This window comes from Microtus pennsylvanicus, chromosome 5, assembly GCF_037038515.1.
Source record: "Microtus pennsylvanicus isolate mMicPen1 chromosome 5, mMicPen1.hap1, whole genome shotgun sequence".
Taxonomy (NCBI): domain Eukaryota; kingdom Metazoa; phylum Chordata; class Mammalia; order Rodentia; family Cricetidae; genus Microtus; species Microtus pennsylvanicus.
Window position 1 is genome coordinate 105450072 of NC_134583.1, and position 25580 is coordinate 105475651.

The 25580-nt window shown below is 44.7% G+C and overlaps 1 protein-coding gene across 2 annotated transcripts in view; it reads left to right on the forward strand.

The window, feature by feature from the left end:
• Dock8 (dedicator of cytokinesis 8) overlaps window positions 1-25580 on the forward strand; it is a 191013-nt gene that overhangs the window by 84821 nt on the left and 80612 nt on the right. For both annotated transcript variants that reach the window (XM_075973748.1, XM_075973749.1), the window contains 11 exons: window positions 167-233; window positions 1099-1248; window positions 5136-5216; window positions 6260-6419; window positions 7360-7496; window positions 8291-8384; window positions 11440-11602; window positions 20371-20488; window positions 22513-22583; window positions 23376-23514; window positions 24164-24265. In XM_075973748.1, the coding sequence (XP_075829863.1) occupies window positions 167-233; window positions 1099-1248; window positions 5136-5216; window positions 6260-6419; window positions 7360-7496; window positions 8291-8384; window positions 11440-11602; window positions 20371-20488; window positions 22513-22583; window positions 23376-23514; window positions 24164-24265 (1282 nt within the window). The remainder of the gene's footprint in view (window positions 1-166; window positions 234-1098; window positions 1249-5135; window positions 5217-6259; window positions 6420-7359; window positions 7497-8290; window positions 8385-11439; window positions 11603-20370; window positions 20489-22512; window positions 22584-23375; window positions 23515-24163; window positions 24266-25580) is intronic.

The window sequence follows — 25580 nt, forward strand, 5'->3', positions numbered from 1 at the left end:
AATTTTTCCATTAGTATCTGTGTATTTTCTCACATTGGTGGCGTTATCCCTATATTCCTGGAATCATGTTCACATTTTTTAATGATTTTATATATCCATGCACTAGTAGAACATTCAAACTTATCCAGGCTAGAACCTCATTGATTTTTTTTTCTCTCTTTGACAGGTTTGAGATTGAAATTGAGCCACTCTTTGCCAGTATCGCCCTCTATGACGTGAAAGAAAGGAAAAAGGTATGAAAATCAAGAGCCCATCTCACGCATCCCACATGATTCTTTGGGTTCATGTTTTCAACCTCACTTCTGTGTAGCAATAAAGCACATCAGGTGTGTGTGTGTGTGTGTGTGTGTGTGTGTGTGTGTGTGTGTATATTGTAGGGGTGTGTGCTGCATGGGTAAATGTTGACATGTGTATGCTGTGTAAGTAAGTGTGTGTGTATAGGGTCTGTGCTACATGGGTAAGTGTGTATGTGTATTTTCAGGTATGTGCACACACATGTATGTGTGCGTAGAGGTGTGAAGTTGATGTCATGTATCTTTCTGATCATGTTGCACACTACTCATGGAGGCAGGATCGCTCAGTTGGACCCAGCACTTGCTGACTGGGTTTATCTAGCTAACTGGCTTCTTTCAGAGATTCCCCACTCTCTACCTCTCAGATACTGGAATTACACCTGGCCTCTATGCCCACCTTGCATTTATGGATGTTCTGGGACTTCAAACTCAGGTAGCCATACTTGTGTGTCAAGGCACAACAGATTTGGAAGCAAATAAGCATTGAGAGCTCCAGATTTGCTTTATTTACCATGTTTTTGTTTTTGTTTTTAAAACTGATCTGGAAATTTATTGATGTGTGCTTCTAAGAATCTTTAAGGAAAGGCCTGCTAGAGGCAGTGCTGGTTGCCTAGGGAAAGAAATTGAGAACACTTGAGGTTGTGTGTCATACAAAACAATGTGTCATTTTTAACAAGTTCAGCTATGCATGTGTTTTTTCCTGGAATTTTCTGTACTGTGGGCCCGGGGAGATGACTCGTGTAGCACCTTTAGACCAAGAATAGAACAGCTCTGACTTACTGCTCCCATTGCTGCTCATTTTCAGATCTCAGAAAATTTCCACTGTGACCTGAACTCTGACCAGTTCAAAGGGTTCCTGCGAGCTCACACACCCTCCGTTGACCCATCGAGTCAGGCGAGGTCTGCAGTGTTCTCAGTCACTTATCCCTCCTCAGACATCTACCTGGTCGTCAAGGTAATTACCCACAATCCACACCGCATGTTCTGATGTTCTTGTTGTTGTCATGTTGTCTGTGAGGTTGGGTTGTTTCCTTCTCGGCGATTCTTCCCTTTCCAGTAACTTCTGTTAGGACACCAGAGAGGCCGGATTGGAAGACCTACAGCCCTAGGTTGCGATCCTGATTGTGCGATCAGAAACTTTGTGGTCTTCTGTGACTCAAGCTTCCTGAGACTCGGTTCCTCATCTGTGCTGTAGAGAATGAATTGTCGCGGCTACAGATAAAGCCTGAATCTTCCTAACTAAGGAGATCACCCTCAGCCATCCTGGTGTGGAAGGTTGCCATGGTGAAAGGAACACAAGCTGTCAGACAGTCCCGATGGTGTTCATGTTTCTCTAGGTCCCGCAGGGCAGCATCCCCAGTCTGGCCTCTGACAGACAGCTTGCACTTCCCAGCCCTCACTCTTTCTGTTATCACAGAGCACGTGTCCAGTGAGAGTCAAGATCTGTGGGCCGTTATCCATAGACTTCACAGTATAGACTTCTCTTCACTGGAGACTGACCGTATGAAAAGATTTTAATAGACCAGAGCTCTTCCCTGCGTGTTAAAGTGATTAGTTTGAATCTGATAACAAGCATTTGGGTGTTTAGCCATCTCCACCAAGTAGGTACACTTGTTTACTTTCTAAGGCAAAAATTTGTAAATAGTTCAACACAAGTAAACCCAGGCGTCTGATCTCATGACCCATCAGACTTTTATGATTGGAACATTTAGCTTGGTATGCTGTCCCTGTTTCACTCGGATTCCCATGTGATCTGATAGTAGTGGATATAGATTCCTAAGAATTCAGGCTGCTTGGAGGGTACTTCCTTTAATTATTTCACAACGATAACTGTAGCCTGAAGGAACCTGTCTAAAGTTCTGAAAGTTTAAAATCCATGGCGGAGACTGGAAGGTACACCTCAAGGGTCGCAGATGACTTGGTAGCACCAACCAGCAGGTACCAGGTCCAGGATTTCATCCCTAGGAACGGAAAAAAAAAAGAAAATGATAAAAATAAGTTTTTTTTGTTAAGAATGGTGTCTGTTGCTATTGTTGTACCCTCCCCCATGCTTCTCACTGTGGCACTGAATTCGACATACAGGAAAGCTTAATTTCAGCTATGACAGACCTGTTGTTAAATACACAATTCTCTCAATGGGCAACCAACAAAACCACACTAGTTCTAGAGCTAATTTTATTTGCAACTGTCCTTGATTTTTATTAACCTACAATAATTACCTAATGGTGGAAATCTGTTGGTTGCTGCCGCTGACTACATGTGTTCTCAGATTTTTGAATGTGGAGGTGTACCGACTTGACGGTAACAAACACATTCTAAGGTGTTTAGATATATTAAGAAATTTAGATCTACACTGGAAAGCATTCTTTGTTTGGTGCCTAGTTGTCTTAGAAGACCATCATTATAGCTGCTTTCCCTCAAATACATAGTAAATGGTGTTGTAATATTTAGACAGCCCAGGTAGATGTCATGTGATGAAGAAGGGGCTTCTCACTTTGTTTTTGTTCTCAAGATGAACATCAAGATCTTAAGTAGGTTGGATCACCTAGTTCAGCAATCACAGGTATTACGGTGAGATATTGTTTCAGGCTTAAAGGCTTAGTTCGGGATTTTGAATGTGTGAAAGGATTTGTTTCACAAGTGAGGATGGGTGTGAACCTCAAGCTTTTTAAAAAAAATGTTTAAAATTGATAAGGTAGGCATTACACCCACCTCTCCTGGTTTAATAAGTACATTGGAAAGTAGCCTCTTTACCTTGAAACTCTCCGCTGTTTCTAATATGCCTAGACACATGAAGACTCATATGTTCTAGTTTACACAACTACACATCAGCCAGGAAGGACCACACATGAGGTGCTCATATCAGACAAAGTTCTCGTAAAGTCACTGTGGCCCAATGCAGCAAGACCTAGACTCTCTTGGTTCTAGATTTTGAGGAGCCTTTCCAAGGGTTTCAGTTAAAGCCAAGGCATGTCCAGTCCTCACCACAGAGTCTCGACTGAAAGATTATTGCTCGAATCCTTTTCTTCTTCTCTCTATCCTTCTTTCCTCGTTCCCTCCTTCCTTTCTCCCTGTGGTGCTGGGTATGGAGTCCACAGTCTTGTACATGGAAAGCAAGGGCTCTGCCACTGGGCTCCAAATGCCAACCTTGAAAGAGTCTTAATCTCTACTCAAGATTTACGTTAAAGACCTTGTGTTTTGTTGGTGTTGTTTGGTTTGCTTTGGTTTTTCAAGTCAGGGTTTCTCTGTGTAGCCTTGGCTGTCCTAGAACTCGCTCTGTAGACCAAGCTGGCCTTAAACTCCTAGTGATCCACCTGCCTCTGCCTGCTGAGTGCTGGGATTAAAGGTGTGCTCCACTACCAGCAGACAAGACCTTGTTTTCATTATTTGAATTCATGGACTTTCAAACAAATTCTTCCATTTGTTCTGTGGGGTCCTGTTTGTGAGTTTTGGGAGAAGAGGAGCCATGTTTCCTGTGTTTACGGCTATTCTCCCCAGCAGCTAACATAATGCAGACTTTTTGAATGAAGAATGAATGAATGCTGGTGGTGATCGGGAACACTGGTCAGTTTCTGATTCAAGTCCTTTTCGCCCATGTTTCCAATGGGCTTCATTTCTCAGAACCAGCCTTTCTTATGTGCTGGCAGTGGGATGGACTTTTAAACAACTCTTTTGTAAAAAGAGACTCTCTACTGGGTCTACCCACTGAAGTTGAGCAGCTTTGTGTCACTTCCCCTGAAACTCCATTGAACACACCTCCGTCAGTCGGATATTCAGATTTGAATAGTTTCTGCCTCACTTATAATGGTGCCTATTAAGAATGTGCCCACGGCATATGTTGACCAGATTTCTTCTTTGGGAGTCTCAACTAATGACACAGGCTAATGGGCTAAATCTTAGCACCTAAGGTCACTTACATTTTCCCTGAATAAAGAATTAGAACATCAGAAATTTCTCCCTTTCTTCCCCCTAAACACGGTGCCCATATTTATGACAATTGATTGTCAACACCTTAACTTGAAGGAAAATAGAAGCAGATGCTTGGTAGGGCTCGCACTCATTAGGAGAATGAGAAGACACCCATCTCAAGACGTTTCCTTCTGTCTGTTAAATCCAGAGAAGCAGCCTCAACAGGAAATCCAAGGGCACAATTACAGATGATTTATTCTGTTCATTTATTCATTTTGTGGAAGGTTTTAGTTCCTAGCCTGACTTTTACCGAGACCATATCTCATTTTTACTTTGTAAGCAATAATAAAGAAAATGAGCTTTTCACTTCCTACATGTGTCTCCTGGGTTTTGTTTTATAAAATAACTTTTATTGCATTTTTATTGTAGATATACATGTGTTTATTGTTTAAAATAGAAACTTCTAATCAGCGATAGGAAGGAAATAAAAAATACACATAATCCCATCATATAAAAATTTACCATCATGTTATCATTTGCTGTTATCATCTTTTTAATATGTCTTGTTCTTTATTCTCCTCTGAAATTATGTGGTTGTCTCCACACTACACAGACACACACACACGTACATACTTATTGTGGGGTTTTTTTTGAGACAGGGTTTGTCTGTGTAGCCCTTGCTGTCCTGAAACTTGCTCTGTAGACTAGGCTGGTCTCAAACTCAGAGATCTGCCTGCCTCTGCCTTCTGAGTACTGAGATTAAAAATGTGTACCACCAACCTCCAACTTCACTGTATATTTTTGTATATTAACATTGAAGAGCATATGTAATGAACATCAAATATTATCATTAAACATGATTTTATGGTTGCATGGATCCCATTATATGACTGTAGCTCACTCGTTTTATTTTAATATTATTTTTGTTCCTAGATTGAAAAGGTCCTTCAGCAGGGGGAGATTGCAGACTGCGCAGAACCCTACATGGTCATTAAAGAAAGCGATGGTGGAAAGGTACAGTCATCTAAGTACTGGTGACATCTGAGGATAAACAAATTTCCAAAGTGTTCCACAGAATAGTTAATGGTGTTAGACTATAATATTTCCCATCTAAAACATGAGTAAATTATATTTGCATGAGAGAGGAAAGAGAAACCAGTTACTGACCTGACAATAATTGAAAAAAAAAATACATGATTGAACACACTAACGATGCATATGCCAGTGTGAACTCTGGCTCACACCAAGCTACACCTGTTGCCTTGGTTCCAAGGCTCTGGCTACACACAGATTGGGAGCATCGCCAAAGCCCCACAAGCGGAAGAGGGTAAGAGTTCTGGCTTTCCTCAACAGCACAGTATGCAGATTAGCAGTTGGGGACCAGCTGCAGCTTCTGCTCATCATAAATTAATTGGCACATGATAGGTCACAAAGCCATGAATAAGACTTTTCCCAGTACCAATTTGCCCAAGTTCCCACGATGGTTTTTAAAATGTGGCCCTTTTAGAATTTATCTTGTTACCTTCAAATACAATTGATTGAACTAAATAAAGACAGATATTTGCATTTTAAAATCTGTGAGTACAAATTTAGGAAGAACTCCTTGGAAGAACTGTCAACGACAGTGAATGACATTGTTAGGAATAAGTAAGGATCTTTTTAGAATTACAAGGCAGCTTTTATGAAGTAGATTCTCTTGGGCTTTGGTAGATGACATACTAGCATTTCTTTCCCAAGTTTTTCTCAGGCGAATACAAGTTATCTGGGTAAATGAAGTGTTTGCATGTTGGCTAGTGTAACAAGCCTAGGGCATGTCTTCATAGCAGAAAATGTCGTCTGCTAACTGACGGATGTCCTTTTAAAAATCTCTTCCTTCGGTAGCCTTTGCTTCCTTAGCAGCTGGACGTTAGTCTAAGCTGTTGCTTTCCTGATGCCTCGCTGTAACCACATCCACCCCTCCCACCCCGCTCACCTGTCAGTGTTGTTGTTGTCCCTAAGGCGGTTGACTTGGTGCTGTCGTTTGTTTGTTTCATCTGTCTTTTCCCATCTTCCTCCAGAGTAAAGAAAAGGTTGAAAAACTAAAACTTCAAGCTGAATCCTTCTGCCAACGTCTAGGGAAATACCGGATGCCCTTTGCCTGGGCCCCCATTAGCTTAGCAAGCTTCTTCAACGTCTCCACCCTTGAAAGAGAGAGCACTGACGTGGAGCCTGTGGCTGGTAAGATCTCCTTCTGCAACGGGAAGCGCAGGGACCCCATTTACCAGCTTTGTGGTTCTCTACTCTTAGTAAGGACTTGGGCGAACGGGAGAGTGTGGAGGTAGGTGAGAGGAAAATTGTAAGTAGAGAACTGGACTGCGTGTGTTTGATCAGTGCCCCCCAATCAATTACTGTGAGCATTTATGGAGCCTTAAATATACTTTTATAGTAAGAACTTTGGGTCTACTTTTAAGGCTTTAAAAAATTAATTTTTGGCCAGGCGGTGATGGCACATGCCTTTAATCCCAGCATTCAGGAGGCAGAGGCAGGCGGACCTCTGTGAATTCAAGGACAGCCTGGTCTACAAGAGCTAGTTCCAGGACAGGCTCCAAAACCACAGAGAAACCCTGTCTCGAAAAACCAAAAAAAAAAAAAAAAAAAAGACACAAGGTTTCAGGCTGGCTCTTCAGAAGAAACAAAAAATGAGGAAGCAATAGAGTTTGAGAGCCTCCACCCTGTCTGATTCCCATTGGAAAGGTCAGTCAAGGCACTTATGTTACCTGGTCCACACTAGAACAGAGGCAGATGTGATCCAGAATGTACCCAAGCTGGTTTGAGTCCACAATGCCTTCAGGGATGGGTGAGCGTGTGTGCTCCCCAGCGGAATGCAAGGGGAAAAGCTAGGCAAACACTGGAGTGACTCAACAGCCTAGCAGCAGACCCTGGACTGGTTGAGTTCCAGACTGCGGCAGGGTGACATCTGGCCATCTCTGTTCGCCAGCAGCCAGCAGGAAGAAGGGCAGGGTCCTCTCTCCTCTTGTAAGAGTGTTGAGAACATCAGGAGGGGGATTAAGAAAGGTTGAGCACTGTGTAGGTAAAATTGCATTCTCAAGGCCGGCTGGGTTCAGTAATAACTGGTGTGCGTTCCAACATGTTAGAATGACAATTGTTCTCCTTAAAGGGAGAAACTCTGCGGGTGAGCGGAGGAGTTTGTCCCAGACCCGGAGGTCTTCTGAGCGATCCCTCTCCTTGGAGGAGAATGGAGTTGGGTCCAATTTCAAAGGCACCACCTTGGCCATCAACACCTTCTTTAAGCAGGTATCTGTCTGTGTTACAGCGCCACCGAGTTGGTCTTGTTTTAGTGAGGATGTCAGAGTCCAAAGGAGTAGCCTAGTGGGTAATGAGAGGAGTTAATTAGTGTCATCTGCTCAGCTGAGTTGTTGCAGGGATTAGAGGCCATGCAGATGTGCCCCTGACCAGGCATCTGTCCCATGGTGGGCGTGTAGAGGGTGGGGCTTATACCTGCCTTCCCTATTCAAGACAAAGGTGAAGACAGTGAAGACGCTTTTCCCCTATTCTTATCTCTGAAGGAGGAAGTGCAGTCGGCATTGTTTCAGGGGCTAAATGGAGTCTTAGTTGGTTGACTAACAAGGCGGATGCCTGTGGCCATGGTTCCTCCAAGCCAGGCAGCTGCCTAGGAAAACAGCGGAAGCTATGCCTTCAGCAATGCCGCTGAAAGGTCAGCTGTGAAGAACCCTGCACAGTGGTAGTTGAACTCAGAGATTTCAGGGCTACCTGCCACATTAATTTCTGTGAAAGACTTGTTAGAATAGAATCCATAAGCCAGGTATGGTGGCACTCAGGAGAATGAGACAGGAGGGTTGCAAGTTGGAGGTCAGCTTCAGCTACCTGGTGGGACTCTTATCTCAGGAAAGAGAAAAGAATCAAGGGAGGAGAGAAGAGGGGAGGGGAAAATAAAGAAATAGAGAAAGAATAAACAAAATAATAATTAAAAGAATGACATTTGGGGTGAGGGGGAATCTTAGAAATAGCTGGTTCCCAGTGCAGGAGTCAGCAGCCTCCCCTCACTGACCCAGAGCATCTCTTGGCAGGAGGGAGATCGCCTTAGTGATGAAGACTTGTTCAAGTTTTTAGCTGACTACAAGAGATCTTCGTCCTTACAGCGGAGAGTCAAGTCCATCCCAGGTGTGCCTCTCTTTAGCCTGGCTTGCTTCTGTTGTTATGATAAAACAGTCGTCAAAGGCAACTCAGAGTAGGAAGGGGCTTGTTGGGCTTTGTTCTTCCACACTGTACTCCATCACCGAGGGAAGCCAGGCTAATTGCTCAAGAGGATCCTGGGTTCAGGAGCTGAAGAAGAGACCGAGGGAAGCCAGGCTAATCGCTCAAGAGGATCCTGGGTTCAGGAGCTGAAGCAGAGACCATGGAAGAAGGCTGCTTACTGGCTTGCTTCCAGGATCATGTTCAGCAGCCTTTCTTCTACAGCTTAGGCCCACCTGCCTAAGGGTGTTACCGCCCTCCATGGGGTGTGCTCTCACACACTAATTGGCAATCAAAAAAAAAAAATACCTCACAGATGTGGCCATAGGCTAGTCTGATCCTGGCAATTCTTCTCTTGAGGTTCCCACTTCCCAGGTGACTCTAGGTCTGTGTCAAATTGTCAATAGAAGCTAACTATGATGTCCAAATGTCAATCTGTGGTTGACATTTCTTGTTTAATACTTTAATTTATTAAGCTGCCAAGGGCAATATAGATTTTTGCGTTTGAAGTTAAGAATCTAAATTGTTCTGGATTTTTGACGAATCTATTAATATTTTCTCACTCATAAGAAGGATGTATTCTGAAACAAAAGTATGCTTTAGATTTGGTCTCTCAAATAATCCGATAATTGTTTGGACAGATCACCAGCCCTTTATCACACAAAATATATGGAAGTCTAATATTTAAAAAGAAAGCTGGAGCTGGGCATTGGTGCTGCACGCCTTTACTCCCAGCACTCGGGAGGCAGAGTTAGGCAGATCTCTGTGAGTTCAAGGCCAGCCTGATCTACAAGAACTAGTTCCAGGACAGGCTCCAAAGCTACAGAGAAATCCTGTCTTGAAAAACCAAAAAACAAAAACAAATAATAAATAAATAGTGAGCTGGATGCTTTGGCAGTTGAAGAGACTTCCTTATCCTCAAGCAACAGCCCATATTTTATTCCTGTAGCATCTTTGGAAGCCAGAGAACTCAACCAAAGTCCACCAATTTGTATTACTACCAATACCAGGAAGTCTGGGGTGTTTGTTTGCTCAACGTATATAACTGTGGTACAGTAGATCTGGACTGGACCTTGTAGCCCAACCTTCCTAATGCTGCGCCCCTTTAATACATTCCTCATCTTGTGGTGAACCCCAACCATAAAATTATTTTATTGGTACTTCATAACTGTAATTTTTTTACTATTATGAATTGTAATATAAATATCTGGTATGCAGTATATCTGATATGCAATCCCCTTAAAAGGGTCCAATTCACAGGTGAACAACCACTGTTCTAGTGTGTTCCTAGTGAAGAGCCACTGTTCTAGTGTGTTCCTAGTGGAGAGCCACTGTTCTAGTCTGTTCCTAGTGAAGAGCCACTGTTCTAGTTATTCCTATTGGACAACCACTGTTCTAGTCTGTTCCTAGTGAAGAGCCACTGTTCTAGTGTGTTCCTAGTGGAGAGCCACTGTTCTAGTTATTCCTAGTGGAGAGCCACTGTTCTAGTTATTCCTAGTGGAGAGCCACTGTTCTAGTCTGTTCCTAGTGAAGAGCCACTGTTCTAGTTATTCCTAGTGGAGAGCCACTGTTCTAGTGTGTTCCTAGTGGAGAGCCACTGTTCTAGTTATTCCTAGTGAAGAGCCACTGTTCTAGTTATTCCTAGTGGAGAGCCACTGTTCTAGTTATTCCTAGTGAAGAACCACTGTTCTAATCTATTCCTAGTGGAGAGCCACTGTTCTAGTTATTCCTAGTGGAGAGCCACTGTTCTAGTTATTCCTAGTGGAGAGCCACTGTTCTAGTCTGTTCCTAGTGAAGAGCCACTGTTCTAGTTATTCCTAGTGGAGAGCCACTGTTCTAGTGTGTTCCTAGTGAAGAGCCACTGTTCTAGTTATTCCTAGTGGAGAGCCACTGTTCTAGTTATTCCTAGTGGAGAGCCACTGTTCTAGTTATTCCTAGTGAAGAGCCACTGTTCTAGTGTGTTCCTAGTGGAGAGCCACTGTTCTAGTCTGTTCCTAGTGAAGAGCCACTGTTCTAGTTATTCCTAGTGGAGAGCCACTGTTCTAGTTATTCCTAGTGGAGAGCCACTGTTCTAGTTATTCCTAGTGGAGAGCCACTGTTCTAGTTATTCCTAGTGGAGAGCCACTGTTCTAGTTATTCCTAGTGAAGAACCACTGTTCTAATCTATTCCTAGTGGAGAGCCACTGTTCTAGTTATTCCTAGTGGAGAGCCACTGTTCTAGTTATTCCTAGTGGAGAGCCACTGTTCTAGTTATTCCTAGTGAAGAGCCACTGTTCTAGTTATTCCTAGTGGAGAGCCACTGTTCTAGTTATTCCTAGTGAAGAACCACTGTTCTAATCTATTCCTAGTGGAGAGCCACTGTTCTAGTTATTCCTAGTGGAGAGCCACTGTTCTAGTTATTCCTAGTGGAGAGCCACTGTTCTAATCTATTCCTAGTGGAGAGCCATTGTTCTAATCTATTCCTAGTGGAGAGCCACTGTTCTAGTTATTCCTAGTGAAGAACCACTGTTCTAATCTATTCCTAGTGGAGAGCCACTGTTCTAGTTATTCCTAGTGGAGAGCCACTGTTCTAGTTATTCCTAGTGGAGAGCCACTGTTCTAGTTATTCCTAGTGGAGAGCCACTGTTCTAGTTATTCCTAGTGGAGAGCCACTGTTCTAGTTATTCCTAGTGGAGAGCCACTGTTCTAATCTATTCCTAGTGGAGAGCCACTGTTCTAGTTATTCCTAGTGGAGAATGACTGTTCTAATCCATTTCTACTCATTTTATAGTTCCTTACTTTCATTCCATAAAATGTTAATTTCAAAATGTAGCATGACAGGCCTTTCTCCCAAGGTACAGGAAAGTATCTGGGAACCCCAAAACACATACAGTCCCACGGCTTACCCTTATTCTCCTGAAAGAAACCCAGCTCAGTAATTGTGGGTTCCTTCTTAACATGACAGATTTCAGTAAATATTCCCCCACCCCATGACTTGCTCTAGGCTCTCTTAGGCTGGAGGTATCCCCAGCTCCTGATGTGATGAACTGCTGCCTGACACCTGAGATGCTGCCCGTCAAACCCTTTCCTGAAAACCGGACACGTCCGCACAAGGAGGTTTTGGAATTTCCGATCCGGGAAGTGTATGTCCCCCACACTGTGTACAGGTGAGAAGCGTGGGCTCTTGTTGGGATAATACACTCCTTCACACCCAGCCTCGTCCTACTTCCTGGGTTGGAGTAGAAACTAAATGTCATGTCTCAGAACTACAGACGATTGTGAGGTCACTTCTAAGAGAGTCTTTGTCCTATTCTCTGCAACAAGAATGCGATTTCCAGTCATAATTGTCATAGATTTGCTAGGTGTCTTCTAACCAGAAGTGGAAAAAAGAAAAACAGAAAAGAAACAAACCTATCACCGTGACTTCCTTCCATGCGGAAGGTCTTTAAGGAAAAGAGAAATTAAAGTGTCCTGGTGCCACATGCCTAATCCCAGTACTCAGGAAGCTGAGGCAGGAGAATTGCAGATCGGAGGCCAGCTGCGGCTTCACGACGAGCCCCAGGCCAGTCTGGATTACAGGCAAAACAATAGCAAACAAAATTCAGCTCTGTCCAGGAAACTTACTTAGTTGACAGAGTAATCCCAAGATGTGGCCCATAATTTAGCATGTGGTTGTTAGGCTAATGCAATAGAGGAAATAAAAATTTCATCTTACTTTGTTTCAATTAATTTAAGCAAGTGGCATGACTGCTGTACTGGATGGCAGAAAGTGAGACACCATAGGACTGCAGGCGAGGTTGCTGTGCTTCCCAGTGACCTCGTTGCCTGACCTTTTAGGGAATTTGCAGGGGCATTTAACAGCACACATCTATCCAAATCGTTGTCGCTCATGTGCTCTTGCTTATTTGAGAGGCTTTTTGCTTTTAAAATGTGGGGGAGAATGCTGTATTAAGCATCTTTTCTCCACCATCTGTCAATGACATTTTGTGGGGTTTCATTTCATTTTTAAATATCCAATCAAGTTTTACTGATACCACAAAGTTGCTCCTATCACCGTGTTGAGTCCCTTTGCCTTGCTGCCTGAGGTGCTTTCTTTCTTCGTTGCTGAGATTGAACACAGGAAACAACTTAAGGAAAGGAGGAAGGAAGGGAGGAAGGAAAGGAGGAAGGAAGGGAGGAAGGAAGGGAGGAAGGAAGGAAGGAAGGAAGGAAGGAAGGAAGGAAGGAAGGAAGGAAGGGTCTCTGTTGATTAACAGACTGAGAGGGCATGGCCCATTTTAGAAGGGAAGGCACTATAGCGTGTGGTTCAGTGGTGGAGGGGTGAGCATCTGGGCCTCCTTGGTACCTCCTCACATCATGGCCAAGTAGAAAGCAGGTAGGGAGTCAGGGCTGGCTTCCAGTGATCCACTTCCTCTAGAGCTGCTCCATCCCCCAAAGATCATACAGCCCTTCCAAAACAGCACTGCCTGCTGGGGACCTTGTGTTCAAATATGTGAGTTTGTGAGGGCTTTTCACAGTCAAAGCACAGCCCTGCCAGCAACCACTATCATAAGCTTATGTGTGCCCTTCTTTCATGTCTGGTTCTGTGCACACACGCAAGCACGCACGCATGTGTGGTTCTCTTTTTAAATTAATTTATTTAGTTTAGTGCATGTGGGTGTCTTGCCTGCATGTGTGTCTGTGCACCACATGCCCGTGTGGTGCCATGAAGGTCAGAAGAGGGCAGGTTTCCCAGACGAGAGTGAAACACATTGGGCACTGCCATGTGGGTGCTGGGGATTGAACCCGAGTTGTCTGGAAGAGCAACCAGTACTCTTCACTGCTGAGCCATCTCTCTAGCCTTGACTTTTGTGTTTCCTACTAGCTCTGCAAAGTCACAGATTTTGTCTTGTCCCTCTGTGAGTGTTTGTCAAAATTTCCCTAGGGAATATGCCTGGAAGTGAAATTACTGGGTTACAAGGGATATTTGTTTTCATTTGCATCTGTATTGCTACTTTTTCCCCCAAAATTGAATGATTATCTCTTCTCCTACTGGTGCATGAGATCTCTCCAGTTCCTCCCCCACTCTTTCCTGTGTGACATGCAAGGAGGTTCAGAGCCCACCTGTCCCCCCACCACATGCATCTTGCAGGTTCACTAGCAGGAGGCCTAAAAAGGACAGGCTAGTAGGGCACTAAGTAAAAAGTTACCATGAGAACTATACTCGAGTGCCACACAATAACACTCGGAGCTCTTCCTTCTGGTGTTTGTGAGACACACAGGTGCCCCAACTTCATTTATCCTGAAGCAGCAACTGCTCATATTCTTAAACACCCTCCTCGAAGAGCGAAGCATTTGTAGACGGTAGTCATTCTGTTCCCCACTCCCTGGAGGAAGATGAAGGCACGACCCTGTTTGCTTACAGAGGCTGTGTCTCCACCTTTGTGGAAACCTTAACCTATAATTGGAAGAGGAAGCTTGTGGCATGGGAATAAACTTACACCAAATGAATCCTAGAGCTACCCAACTGCCCCTCGGCATTTTATCCCCTGCAGGAGCCGTTTACTGCAGACATTATCCCTTAATCACATCAGTGCAGGATTTGGAACGCATCTGTGCACTGAGCCTTTCAGAATGTGGGAGTGAGAACAAGTCTAGGCTGGTGCTCTGCACCCAGCGTGGTGTCCTGAGAAACAGACCTGCAGATGCAGAACTGGTCTTCTTTGGTTGTGCCTGACACCAGAGGGGATGGTCAAGGCCACTGGACTGGAACCAGATCTTCACTCTTAGAAGTGATGGAAGTCACTTCTTTCCAGTTTGGTGAGGGAAGGGCCTCTTCTTAGTGCCAAGCTACTGTGTCTCAATACCATGCCTACAGAAAGAACAATGTAACCAACTTGGCCCAGAATCTTGCTACGTTAAAACTTCAAGGAATTTAGAAAGCATATTGTCTAAACTTGCAGTGTTAAATTTCAGTGTTTCCTCTCTGGTCCTCATATACTGAGGGCTTACATGTGACCCACAAACACAAGAAAGAGATTTATAACTGCAAATGGCATGGGCTTCTGAAACCTCAAAGCCCACTCCCAGTGACACGCCTCCTCTGACAAGACCACACCTCCTAATCCTTCCCAAGCAGTTCTACTATCTGCAAACCAAACATCCAAACGTGTGAGTTTAGGGGAGACATTCTCATTCAAGCCATTACACGATCCAAAAAAATAAAATGTATGAAAATGAACACCAAAGAGCATGTCAATTTGTGAAACCTAATCTCACAAATGTGATATGAGGCTTAACTTATAAATAAATACCTTAGATAGCTGTGACCTCCAGAGAATAAACGCATCTGGTGCGCCCAACAGTGAATGAGTCCATTGACAAAGCCACAAGTTTAGGGCTAGGTTAGTCACTTTACCCAGCCTACAGTATGGCCTTACTATGAAGGGAGCTATCACCATGAGTCAACCCCCAGCCTGGCCTTCCTCCACCTCCTCAGGGAACTCCTTTGTTGACTGCGCCTCTGTAGTGTCTTCCATCAAACTCATTGTGTATCCTGCGTGGACACTGCCCCCAGTACCTCTGCTTTATTCCAGCTGCTGTGAAGCAAGGCCCCAAGGCCCACCCTAACAGAACTGCTCAGGCTTCCCGAGCGCTGGGCTTTAACAAAATGAGCACTTGCTCAGATGCTTGCAATCACTTTACAAACTGAGAAGTGTCATTCCCAAAAGTGACTGGGTTAGCACATCAGGGACCCTGGTCTTCTGAAACCACATCCAACCTGCTGAGTATTGGCAGGAAGGATGGATCTACCCCACAGTATCAATGTCCAACCTCTATGGAGGGATTGAGCTAGACAGGTGTCCTTTGAGATTGACCCAGGTTGCAGCTCTGAGAAGTCACCAAGAGAATGACAGCAGTTTCAAAAGTGGCAAACTAAGGTTGACAAAAAAGACTGTCTGAGTCTGAGCTGCGTTCCTGTTTCCATGGCCCTGATTTTTTTTAAAGGCTATCTGTTTGCCTAAGAATGCATTGGAATCAACCCCTGTTTTTCCTGCTGCCCAGCAGCTGGCGATAGAAGTGCCAGCTGCCTTGTGGTGGGAGCAGAATAAAAACAGTGTGAGCTGGGGCCCAGTCCCAGCAAGGCCTTGAAGGGCATCTTATCCGGTAGCTGCCATGGGGGTGTGTGCAGAGATCACAGACGAAGCGTTTGTAATGAGCTTGTTAACTCCGTGCCGGCCTTTTAACTAGTGATTACATTAAAGAAAGCCACATAAAGTGCATTTCGTCTCTCAGCCCAGCCTCCGAAGTCTTGTTTATCTAATTATTGGACTGCCGTGGAGGACTGTGCTTGCTGAGAACAAGGCTGTCAGTCGGAACACAATTTCTTTGATGGATAATTAGCTGTTTCCAGGCCTCCTCCTATTCAGTCGAGAGTTCTCAGACCAGAAAGTCTGTGCTAGCCTAACAAGTAGGTGCCTCGCATACCCCTGTGAAGTCTTAATGGTTACTGTGAGGGTTGCAGCATGCTGCATGGGTGGAGGGCTGATTCGAAGTGATCGTCAGGGAGCTAGGGTTTAGTGAGTAGAATTCTTAGGACAGAATCGTAATCCTCACACCGCCCTGTTCCTCCTTAGCAGCCTGGTGTGTGTGCACAGCACTTTTTATGAATACCCAGAACCTCTCTTACGTTCTCAGTTGACTCGGTCTCGCTGTGTACATTCTCTGATTTGGTTAACCTTGTGCTGATGAGCCTTTTGCTCTGTGGTTATGTTATGGTGGAGCATCTTAACATACAACACTTCATGCATGTCTATCTATTGGACAGCTTCCTGCTTTTCATCCTTTGAAGAAGTGTTTAAAGAACTCTGCCTTAAGAGAGAAAGCCCGAGCATTTGTTTTACTAGTCTTAGCAAGCAGTGTCCAGAACAAACCATTTACCTCAGACGAACAGCAGGCAAAACCAAGCCATTTGAAATAGCCAAGGAATGGAAACAGAATGATTCCTGGCTCTGAAACCAACTCAGACTTCATTGTAAATCAGGCATACAGAGCCCACATCCTGATGTATTGCTCCCAAGCTCAACAATCTTCCGTTTTCTAAGGATGGAAAAAATTCAAAAGAAAGCCAATGTCCTAAGGTTACTTACAGCCTGGTGTGTTATTTTTTTTTCCTCCGCTATGGCTGTAGTACACCCTTCAGCCACCTGAGGGCACAATGCACTCACTTCTGCAAGCCACAGCCTTTTTCATTAGCAAACAAGTGCACTTTTTTTTATATATGTTTTATCTTTTGTAAATGCAAGACCAAGGAAAAGCACTCACCCAGGGCCCCAAGCGATTGTTGTTATTTTTTGCAAAGGGTTTTATTCTCACTCCCAGCTCTGCCTTCTATCAGCGTTAAAAAAAAGTTTAGCACTTTTTTTTTTGGAAAGTGTAGTGGGAAGGGGTCAAGGCGTGCATCCGATGACACACAGTAAAGTCTCCCTTGGGGCAGTGGTTCACTGTACAAACTTACACTTCTACAAAGCCTGTCTGGCACAGGAAACAGAAGCAGCGTGAGGAGCTATGTGGAATGTGCAGGTGACATGTGAAGGATGTGTGCCGCGCAGTCATTGGCTCTACCGCTCACGGCTCCCGACATCCTCCTGGCTTTGTGCTCATCTGAGCCTGCCATGCTTTGGAGTTACTGTTCTAACTAAAAGTCTTGTATTTAATGGTGACGAATGCTGGTTTTACCCCCGGAGGTTCTGTTTATAGAACTCAGCCAGGTATTCACAAGACACCTTCTTTTCATATAACTTAAGGTCGAGGCTGCCTGGGGTATAAGCTATGGAGAAGTGATTAAAGAAAGGCAAATCCGGGCTTGTAGTTCACTGTCGAAAGTGGTTTCTCTAGACTAGAGGGAGCACCCTGAAATCCAGGGTCCCATCTTTCTTTGGTTTCTGTATTTTTGTTGGCATTTGTCATCGTGGTTATTTCCATACAAGGGTCTTCCTAGTCTGCTTGGGCTGGCCCTAGACTTCTGGGCTCAAGTGAACCTCCTGCCTCTGCTTCCCCAGTAAATGAGGCTAAATATGCACCTTCTTTTGTCTTTAAACTGCTTTTCAGCAGGGCTGATTCTCCTCTGATGGATTGGCCTTCAGGACTATTTTTCCTTACTACTTTTGCTGATGTGGGAGGAGAAAGGGGGCCTTCTAACATTTCTGCTTCTATGTCTGGATTACTTTACTTATTACAAGCAGGTCCAGTTCCACATCATGAGCTCCACGGTGAGTAGCTGTCAGTTGGGAGAGATGTGGAGCAGGCTCCGGACTTAGCTCTACTTGCCTGAATTCTGAATCCCTCACACCGCATATCAGGGCTTCCTTCTCATTTTTGTCTTCCACTACAGTCCTTTATGAGTGTGTGGTTGACCTAACATAAGACGCTGTAAACAAGAAGCCCTAGGAATGCCATGAGCCCATGCTCACAGAATGGCAGGGCAGGACACAGTAAGTGCTCTGTGTTTATTATGCAGCTATGTATGAACCGTGTGATTTGAAAGAGTGTCAGAGGCAGCTTACAGGGATTGTGTCTTAGTTACTGGTCCATTGCTGTGATGAAACAACACGACCCAATGACCGAGGTCACTTATAAAAAAAAAAAATGTCACTGGGAGCTTGCTTACAGTTTCAGGGGTTAGTTCATGGCCATCGTGGCAGAGAGCATTCATGCAGGCAGGCATGGAGCTGAGCAGTAACTGAGAGCTTCCTTTCTGACCCACAGGCAGGAGACAGAGTGAGACTAGGCCCGGTTGGGCTTTTGAAACCTCAAAGCCCACCCTGAGTGAGGACCTCCTCCAACAAGGCCACACCTCCTAATCCTTCCTGAATAGTTCCACCAACTGGGACCCAAACCTTCAAATACATGAGCCTTTGGGGCCATTCTCATTTAGACCACCACACATTGATAGGGAAAATAGAGGAAGAGAATTCACTCTAAATCTGGGCAAAGTTGATACACAATATTTTTAAGATTTTTGGCAGTGAGCTACACAGTTGGCTTTGAACTTCCTAGCAGTAAATCCTAAATAAAAGGTGGGAAATATCAGTCAACCATTGGGCTTTCTATGTCTTTGGATTAAAAGCAAACCAATTCTCTTGGCCAGTGCTTCTTGAAGTTGGCTATGTTGGGCACAGACTAGCTCCCAGGTAATGCTGGTGTTGGTTGCCTCCCGTTCCTCTGGTAATGACAAAGTTGTAGAGCGCTTGTGTGTGTTTACAACACAAACTTCCACTTTTAAAAATACAGGCCCATGGGGCTGGAGAGATGTCTCAGTGGTTAAGAGCACTGTCTGCTCTTCCAGAGGTTCTGAGTTCAATTCCCAGCAACCACATGGTGACTCCAAACCATCTGTAATGAGATCTGGCGCCCTCCTCTGGCATGTGGGTATACATGGAGGCAGAAAGTTGTATACATAATAAATAAATATATCTTTAAAAAAAATACAGGCCCATTAGGTTTGTCGGTTTTCTAAGTAATTCCCAGCACATAAAATACTGAGCTCTCAAGGGGGGGCCTAACGGTACCTGCCTGTAATCCTCCTTGCTCAGAAGAGTGAAGTTCATGAGGACTACCTAGAACAACGGTCAAAAACCAAAGCCAATACTGAGCTCTGAGAATTCCCATTTTAATGTGTTCTTTGTGTATTTAAAACCCTAGCGCTTCTGTCTGACACTGGGGGGCAGCACCTGTGCGTCCTAACTGTGAAATAATGGCAGCTACTCCTAGTACTTCTATCATGGATTTTCCTGGAGGTGAAGTATGAATGGCAAACCAAAATCATCTCCTCGACTGTTTGCCTTGCTTCAGCAATGTATCTGGATTGCCACTTCCTTTTGAATGCTTGCATAAAAGCCATCTGTCAACCACAGATACTGACGTCAGTGGGCATTTTGACCATGGCTCTGCTGGAATCTGTCTTGCCGTCTGGCTGCTGAAGAGATGAAGGGCACCCACTTTTCGCTTTGCAGCGGAGCCTCTCTTAGGTGCAGTGGACCCCCTGCATTTCCACTGCAGCAAATGACTCCTGGAATCTTTTTTGCCTCTGGGGGAAAAAAAAAAGCTTAGTAGGGGGAGTTTTAGAAAACAGCTAAAGACTTTGAAATGGCCATGGTGCTGCTTTGAGAAAGCAGAGGGCTTTTCTATGTGAGGCTTCTGAGATCAGATCATGAGGATCCAGTACTAGCCATCAACTTTAAGGCAGGGTATATTGGTTGCTATTAAATCAACACATCCATCTCAGAGCAAAAAAAGCTAATAGCACTGGAAAAAAACATTTTCATTTTTACCTTAAGAAAAGAAAGGTATTCTCTCTGTAGACAAAGAAGAGCCAAAACACTGAGAGAGTGTTCCCTTGATGAGGATGAGGGTTTGTGTGGGGTCAAAGGAGTCTACAGGCCAGTTCCTAGAACAGCATCAATCCAGGGATCTAAGACCCTCCTCCGGCCTCTGAATGCATCCCTTCCTCCCTCTGAGTGTTTGAAATAGGCTCTCTTGCTGTGTAGCCCAATAGACCTGGAGCTTTTACCAGGATTCCTGCCCTTCCCCTGCATACTGGGTTTATATGCTTACCACAGCCTATAGGTTGATGCACTTGCTCTGATCTTAGATGATTTCCTTGGGACACTCTGCATGTCCATCAGAAGCGGGTCCACACAGCTATTCATTTGCCTCAAACTTGACTGTTGGATTCACTTACCCTTTTCTAGTGAGACATCAATAGTCACTATCTTTCTGAGGTGGTGGCAGAGCCTATGGTCTTGGTGAGATGCCATCATGATGTACCATAGCCAGGGTCACAGGAGCAGGTGATGACGCAGCTTGACAGTGTTACTTCAGACTTCAGGTTCAGGTGTTGGTCTGTGAGCAGAAGTGGACTCTAGATATTGATTATTGGTTCTCTCTTTTCCAGAAATCTTCTCTACGTCTATCCACAGAGACTGAACTTTGCTAACAAACTAGCGTCTGCCCGCAACATTACAATAAAGATCCAGTTTATGTGTGGAGAAGACCCCAGCAACGCCATGCCGGTAAAGAGAGGGTAGCGTTTACCTCCAGTGGGCGGGGCGGGGGTGCTATCCTCTCTTTGTCAGTTCACAGGGATGACGTCTTGAGTTCTCAGTCTTGATGATGCTAGACAAATGCTTTGCCAGTAAGCCACACACAGTGTATTCTGTTCCAGCATAGCCTACTCTACACATACAGGGACCTTTCTGGCTAGTCCAGTATGGTCCCTAAGATGATGGTGGGGAAACAGCATTTGTCTTAAGTCTCTTTCCCAAATGATGCCATTGTGAGATGCCATGCCTTGGAACTAAAGGCCGTTTTACAGGACCGAGAGGTCTTGTAGGATCTCTCCACACTGCCCGTGGAACAAGCCGTTCTAATGTTCTACAAGTCAGAGGGTGGCTCTGTGCTCTCTACTTGGCTGAATTTCTTCCCCATACACTCTTAGATGAGTATGAGACCATTTACAAAAATCCAGAGTGTAGCCTAGTAATGATAACACCACCTCAACACCTTTTAGAAATGAATCTATCCTGAGGCAAACTGTAAACCAAGTGTACTAAAATAGTCTTATCTAAGAAGCTCACAATGCCCAAATTTGCTAGTAAATGATGTATTGCTGTTTGCACAATTAATGGAATTCAGCTAATGGTCAGCGGAGATTGCAACTACTAATAGAACACCTGTTTAGCATGTATGGAAGTCCTTGGTTTGATCCCCTGCAATACACAGTACATGGGGGGTGGAGTGTTGGCTTTTTGCCTCATAACCTTTTCTGGAGGAAGAAATTTCTTCCTAGTACTTCCTTCCCTCATATATCTACTTTCTAAAAAGCCACCCCTCTCTCCCACCTGTTCCCTGATGCAAGGTGTCCTCTTGCCACAGTGGCAAAAATGTGGAAGGGGGAGGGTGCTTAGGAGGAAAGGAATGTCTGTTGGGGTCCCCTAGTCCTCTCTGCCCAGACCTGACAGCTCACCACTAGGGCTTCCCCATGTCTAGAACCTGTGTGAGGCCAACCTACTCAGCCAAGGGACAATGGCAGTAAATCTCAGCTCGCCAAGCCATGGGCCTGGTCTCTGGATTGCTGCATCTAGAGGAAAAGGCTCTTTCCTTTGCCCCGGAGCAGGTCCACCAGTCAAACCGTGTGTCGTCGGTGCAGACCCCATGCATGTACTGTTGGTGCTGCTGCAGACTCCATGAGGCATCTGCACACAGGTGGACAGGGCAGTGGAGACTGTAATCTCTCAGAAGGCTAAGTCCCTGTTCTTGGAGGGGAGAAGATCCTGCATCTCACTAGGGACAAATGAGTCTGATATTGTCATGTTGTGTCTGGGTGCTGAGACAGGGACAAGACTTCTTGTTGACTGAGGTTTCTGTCCCGCCCGGTTCCACAGCCGTTTAGTCCCAAATAAACACACAGAGGTCTACATTAATTATAAACTGATTGGCCTATTAGCTCAGACTTCTTATTAACTCTTATAACTTATTTTAGCTCATAATTCTTGTCTGTGTTAGCCACATGGCTTGGTACCTTTTTCGGCAAGGCGTTCACATCTTGCTTGCTCTGTGTCTGATTTCCTCTGTATCTGGGTGACGATTGCAGACTGACTGTTTCCTCTTTCCCCAATTCTCGTTGCCCCGCCTCTACTTCCTGCCTGGTAGCCCTGCCTTTACGTCCTGCCTGGCTGCTGGCCAATCGGTGTTTATTTAAAATACAAGTGACAGGATACAGAGCATTGTCCCACAGCAACTTCTGGTTTTCCAGTCTCACACCTTTGCCTCGGTCACTAGTTAGTCTGTTCCCCCACTTTGCTCTTCACCCCACTTTTAATCTGTATAATTGCGCCACCCTTGAATCCTCAGCTTACTCTTCACCCCACATTTAGTCTGTATGATCGTGCCCACTTTAGGACTTAGCCTTAACTTATAAACTACAACTCCGTGAGCATACAGTTCCGTGTGCTCACCTGTATCCTGTTGATGTGAGAGATGATTTGATAGAGACAGAAGTCACTCTTAATTTGGTTCTTTCTACATTGATAAACAGGTCATCTTTGGGAAGTCCAATGGGCCTGAATTTCTGCAGGAAGTGTACACAGCAATTACATACCATAATAAGTGAGTATATTTCAGAGTCCTGAACACACATTATAAACATTCAGTGCCTCCCAGGTTTGAAGGGTTTGGTTTTTGACTCCATGAGTGTTTGTCCCCAACCATTTCTGCAGCATAGGGAATGGGGGACAGAGGGAGCTTATACTTACTCTGTAATTCTATTTTGGCAGTGCACAATTTTGTAAGTAACTAAGGCTTTGAGATGAAAAGCTATTTAAGAATCTAATATTATTTTGGTTATTTCAAAAGTGGTGATAGAGAGTGCTAAATAAAGAGTATTTTCTCACTTGGTTTGAGACCCAAGGAGGACCGGAAGTAAAACCCAGCTCTCTTTGGTCATCTTGTCATTTGCCCCTGACCTCCTTCCAGCCAGGGCAAACACTGGCCAGCCTTGTCACGGGGACTAAATGACAGTGCCTGTGAAGCCTTAGCAGTGTCCACTGGTGAGGACAGCCACATGCCAGGCCCGTCCTTGGGGCTGAGATGGGAGAAGAGGCCAGAGCGGTACTCGGAACCTCATCCACTTTCCGGATCAAGTTGTGTTTTCCATTGTGTGGGTAAAATCCTTGCTCTCTGCCATAGCCTTCAGATTGTGTGCAGTTTTGTGTAGGTGGAATGTTTCTCATAACGTCGGTTCAGCCTCGAGGCCTTCCAGCTTAGGAGCAGGAGTAAGGAAATGAGAAGCCCCACATCATGCAGGCACTTGGGAGGAAAGGGTGGGCGGTGCCATGCCTCACATTCAGGGCGGCCTCCTTTCGCTGACCGTGATATGTGTCCAATGTGCTTCTGATACAGGTCTCCCGACTTTTACGAAGAAGTGAAAATTAAGCTCCCCGCCAAGCTCACAGTAAATCACCACCTCCTCTTCACCTTCTACCACATCAGCTGTCAGCAGAAGCAAGGGGCCTCCGGAGAGAGTCTTCTGGGTTATTCAGTGAGTTACTTTCAGCTTGCCGCCTCCCCCTGCAATTGCTGATGGAGCCACGGTCCCTGCAGAGAGTGCCTACAGTCTGCTCACTTGCTTGTCTCCTGTCAAGAACTGTAAAATGTGCTAGTCCGGACTGTAGCAGAGAGTAGAAATGGCTTTACTTAGAAATGACAGGTTCCTCAAAAGGAAAGCGAATGGGTAGCAAATCTTTAACGAATATCCATTTATTTAATTAAAAAAGCATTGCCATGTATGTTATTTCTGAATTTAAGTTATATATATATATATATATATATATATATATATATATATATATATATATATCTTCAGTGGAAAAACTATTTCTTTAAAAGCCATGAAAAGTAAAATGAACATTGATATTTACTGACCATATTTACTGAGCCAATACTGACCATAAAGAAAAAAAAATGCTACTACACTTGTGCAGAAAGCAGCAAATCTTTGGCATTACCATCTCAGAAACGCTCAGGGAATTTACAGTGCAAAGAACTGGCTTGAAGCCGCTGCTGCCTGAAGGAGATCTGGTCAATATCTAATCATTGCTTAGTTTTGTCCGATGACTGTGAGCTCGATAAATCGCCAGGGTTGTGTGCTGCTATACAAACCACTCTGCTCGTGACATCATCTGTTTCAGTGGCTGCCGATTCTCTTAAATGAACGTCTTCAAACCGGATCCTATTGTCTCCCAGTCGCGTTGGAAAAACTGCCGCCCAACTACTCCATACATTCTGCCGAGGTAACCAGCACCGTCTGGCAGCTGCATCCTGCCCAGCTGTGGTCTGGGATCACTTTCCCACACCCACTTCCCATCCCCGAGGATGTGTCTGAGGATACTTATGAGATCCTCTAGGGTTGCCATCTCCAAGCACCCTGTGTTTTCCGAGAGCACATTGTTCCGACAGGATGGGAGGGGTATTTGGCAGTGAAAGAAACGTTACTCATTGAGACATCACTACATCAGAATGTCCTGTAGCTGCTACGTGCACCTGAGGCAATGCTACCTCGAATTGTCTGCACGTCACGGTTCTATAGATTAGGAGACAGGTTGAGCCCACTTGTGATAGATTCTACTCCTATCAAGAATCCTTTCGGAATGTTTCCAGGCCTGAATCAGCAGTTCCTCTTATGGGTCATCCGTCACAGCCGGGGTGGATGGACTGTAAAGATGCCAACTCCAGGGCTTCTGCTCTTCCTGTCTTGCCGTTCCTCATGTCTTTGCAGTTTGTGGCAATACTTCAGTCTAAAGATACTCCCATGACTCTGAGCCCACTATCAAATTTCTCACCCTTTTAGTAGAGGTTTATATCAATGAGTATTATTTTTATGCAAATCATCTTAATTATAAATTCATGGTATCATGTGTCATGAAAATACGACTCCTCTTCTTGCCGTCACGGTATCATTGGCGGACTTTGTTAAATTTTAGCATAATCCTGAATACCATCCTTTATCCAGTCAGCAGCCACCTTTCCTGTTTCCCACCAGGATTGTGTTTGACGCTTGTCTGAATCGGGGTCCACATGCGGCCTGTGTGGTGTTGGTTGGCATAACTTTCCAAGATCATTTAGCCTGTAGTTTTTCCTTTAGTCCTTTGGAGTTTTAAGGTGAACCTTGAACTTAGATAGACCCTCACAGACTTCCTTCCCTGTCATTTTCTGTCACCCCCAGGCTGGTTCTTTCCCTCTGTTTTAGACTAATATCCTCCTTGACACCCTGGCTAGCTAGCCTGAGGATGGACACATTCCACTTCATCTTTATGTCCTCAGCTATAGTGCCTTGCAGAAACCCTCACAACTGCTTTTCCAGAGCCAAGCAAGGTGAGGCCTGCTGCTGTAACCCCCATCTGAACAAGGCAGGGAGACCCCCAAAGTCCACTGCCTAGTGAGCCATCATTAAAAAGCAAGAAAAAGCAAACCCTGGTTTTCGGTTTTTAAGCTCCATATTTTACTTTGCTAGGACTCCTATGTTTTTTTTCAAAAGCATAGGTAAAACCTGAAATTTTGTTGTGGCTTTGAACTCCTTCCTGATCTTCCTACCTCTGCCTTCCTACA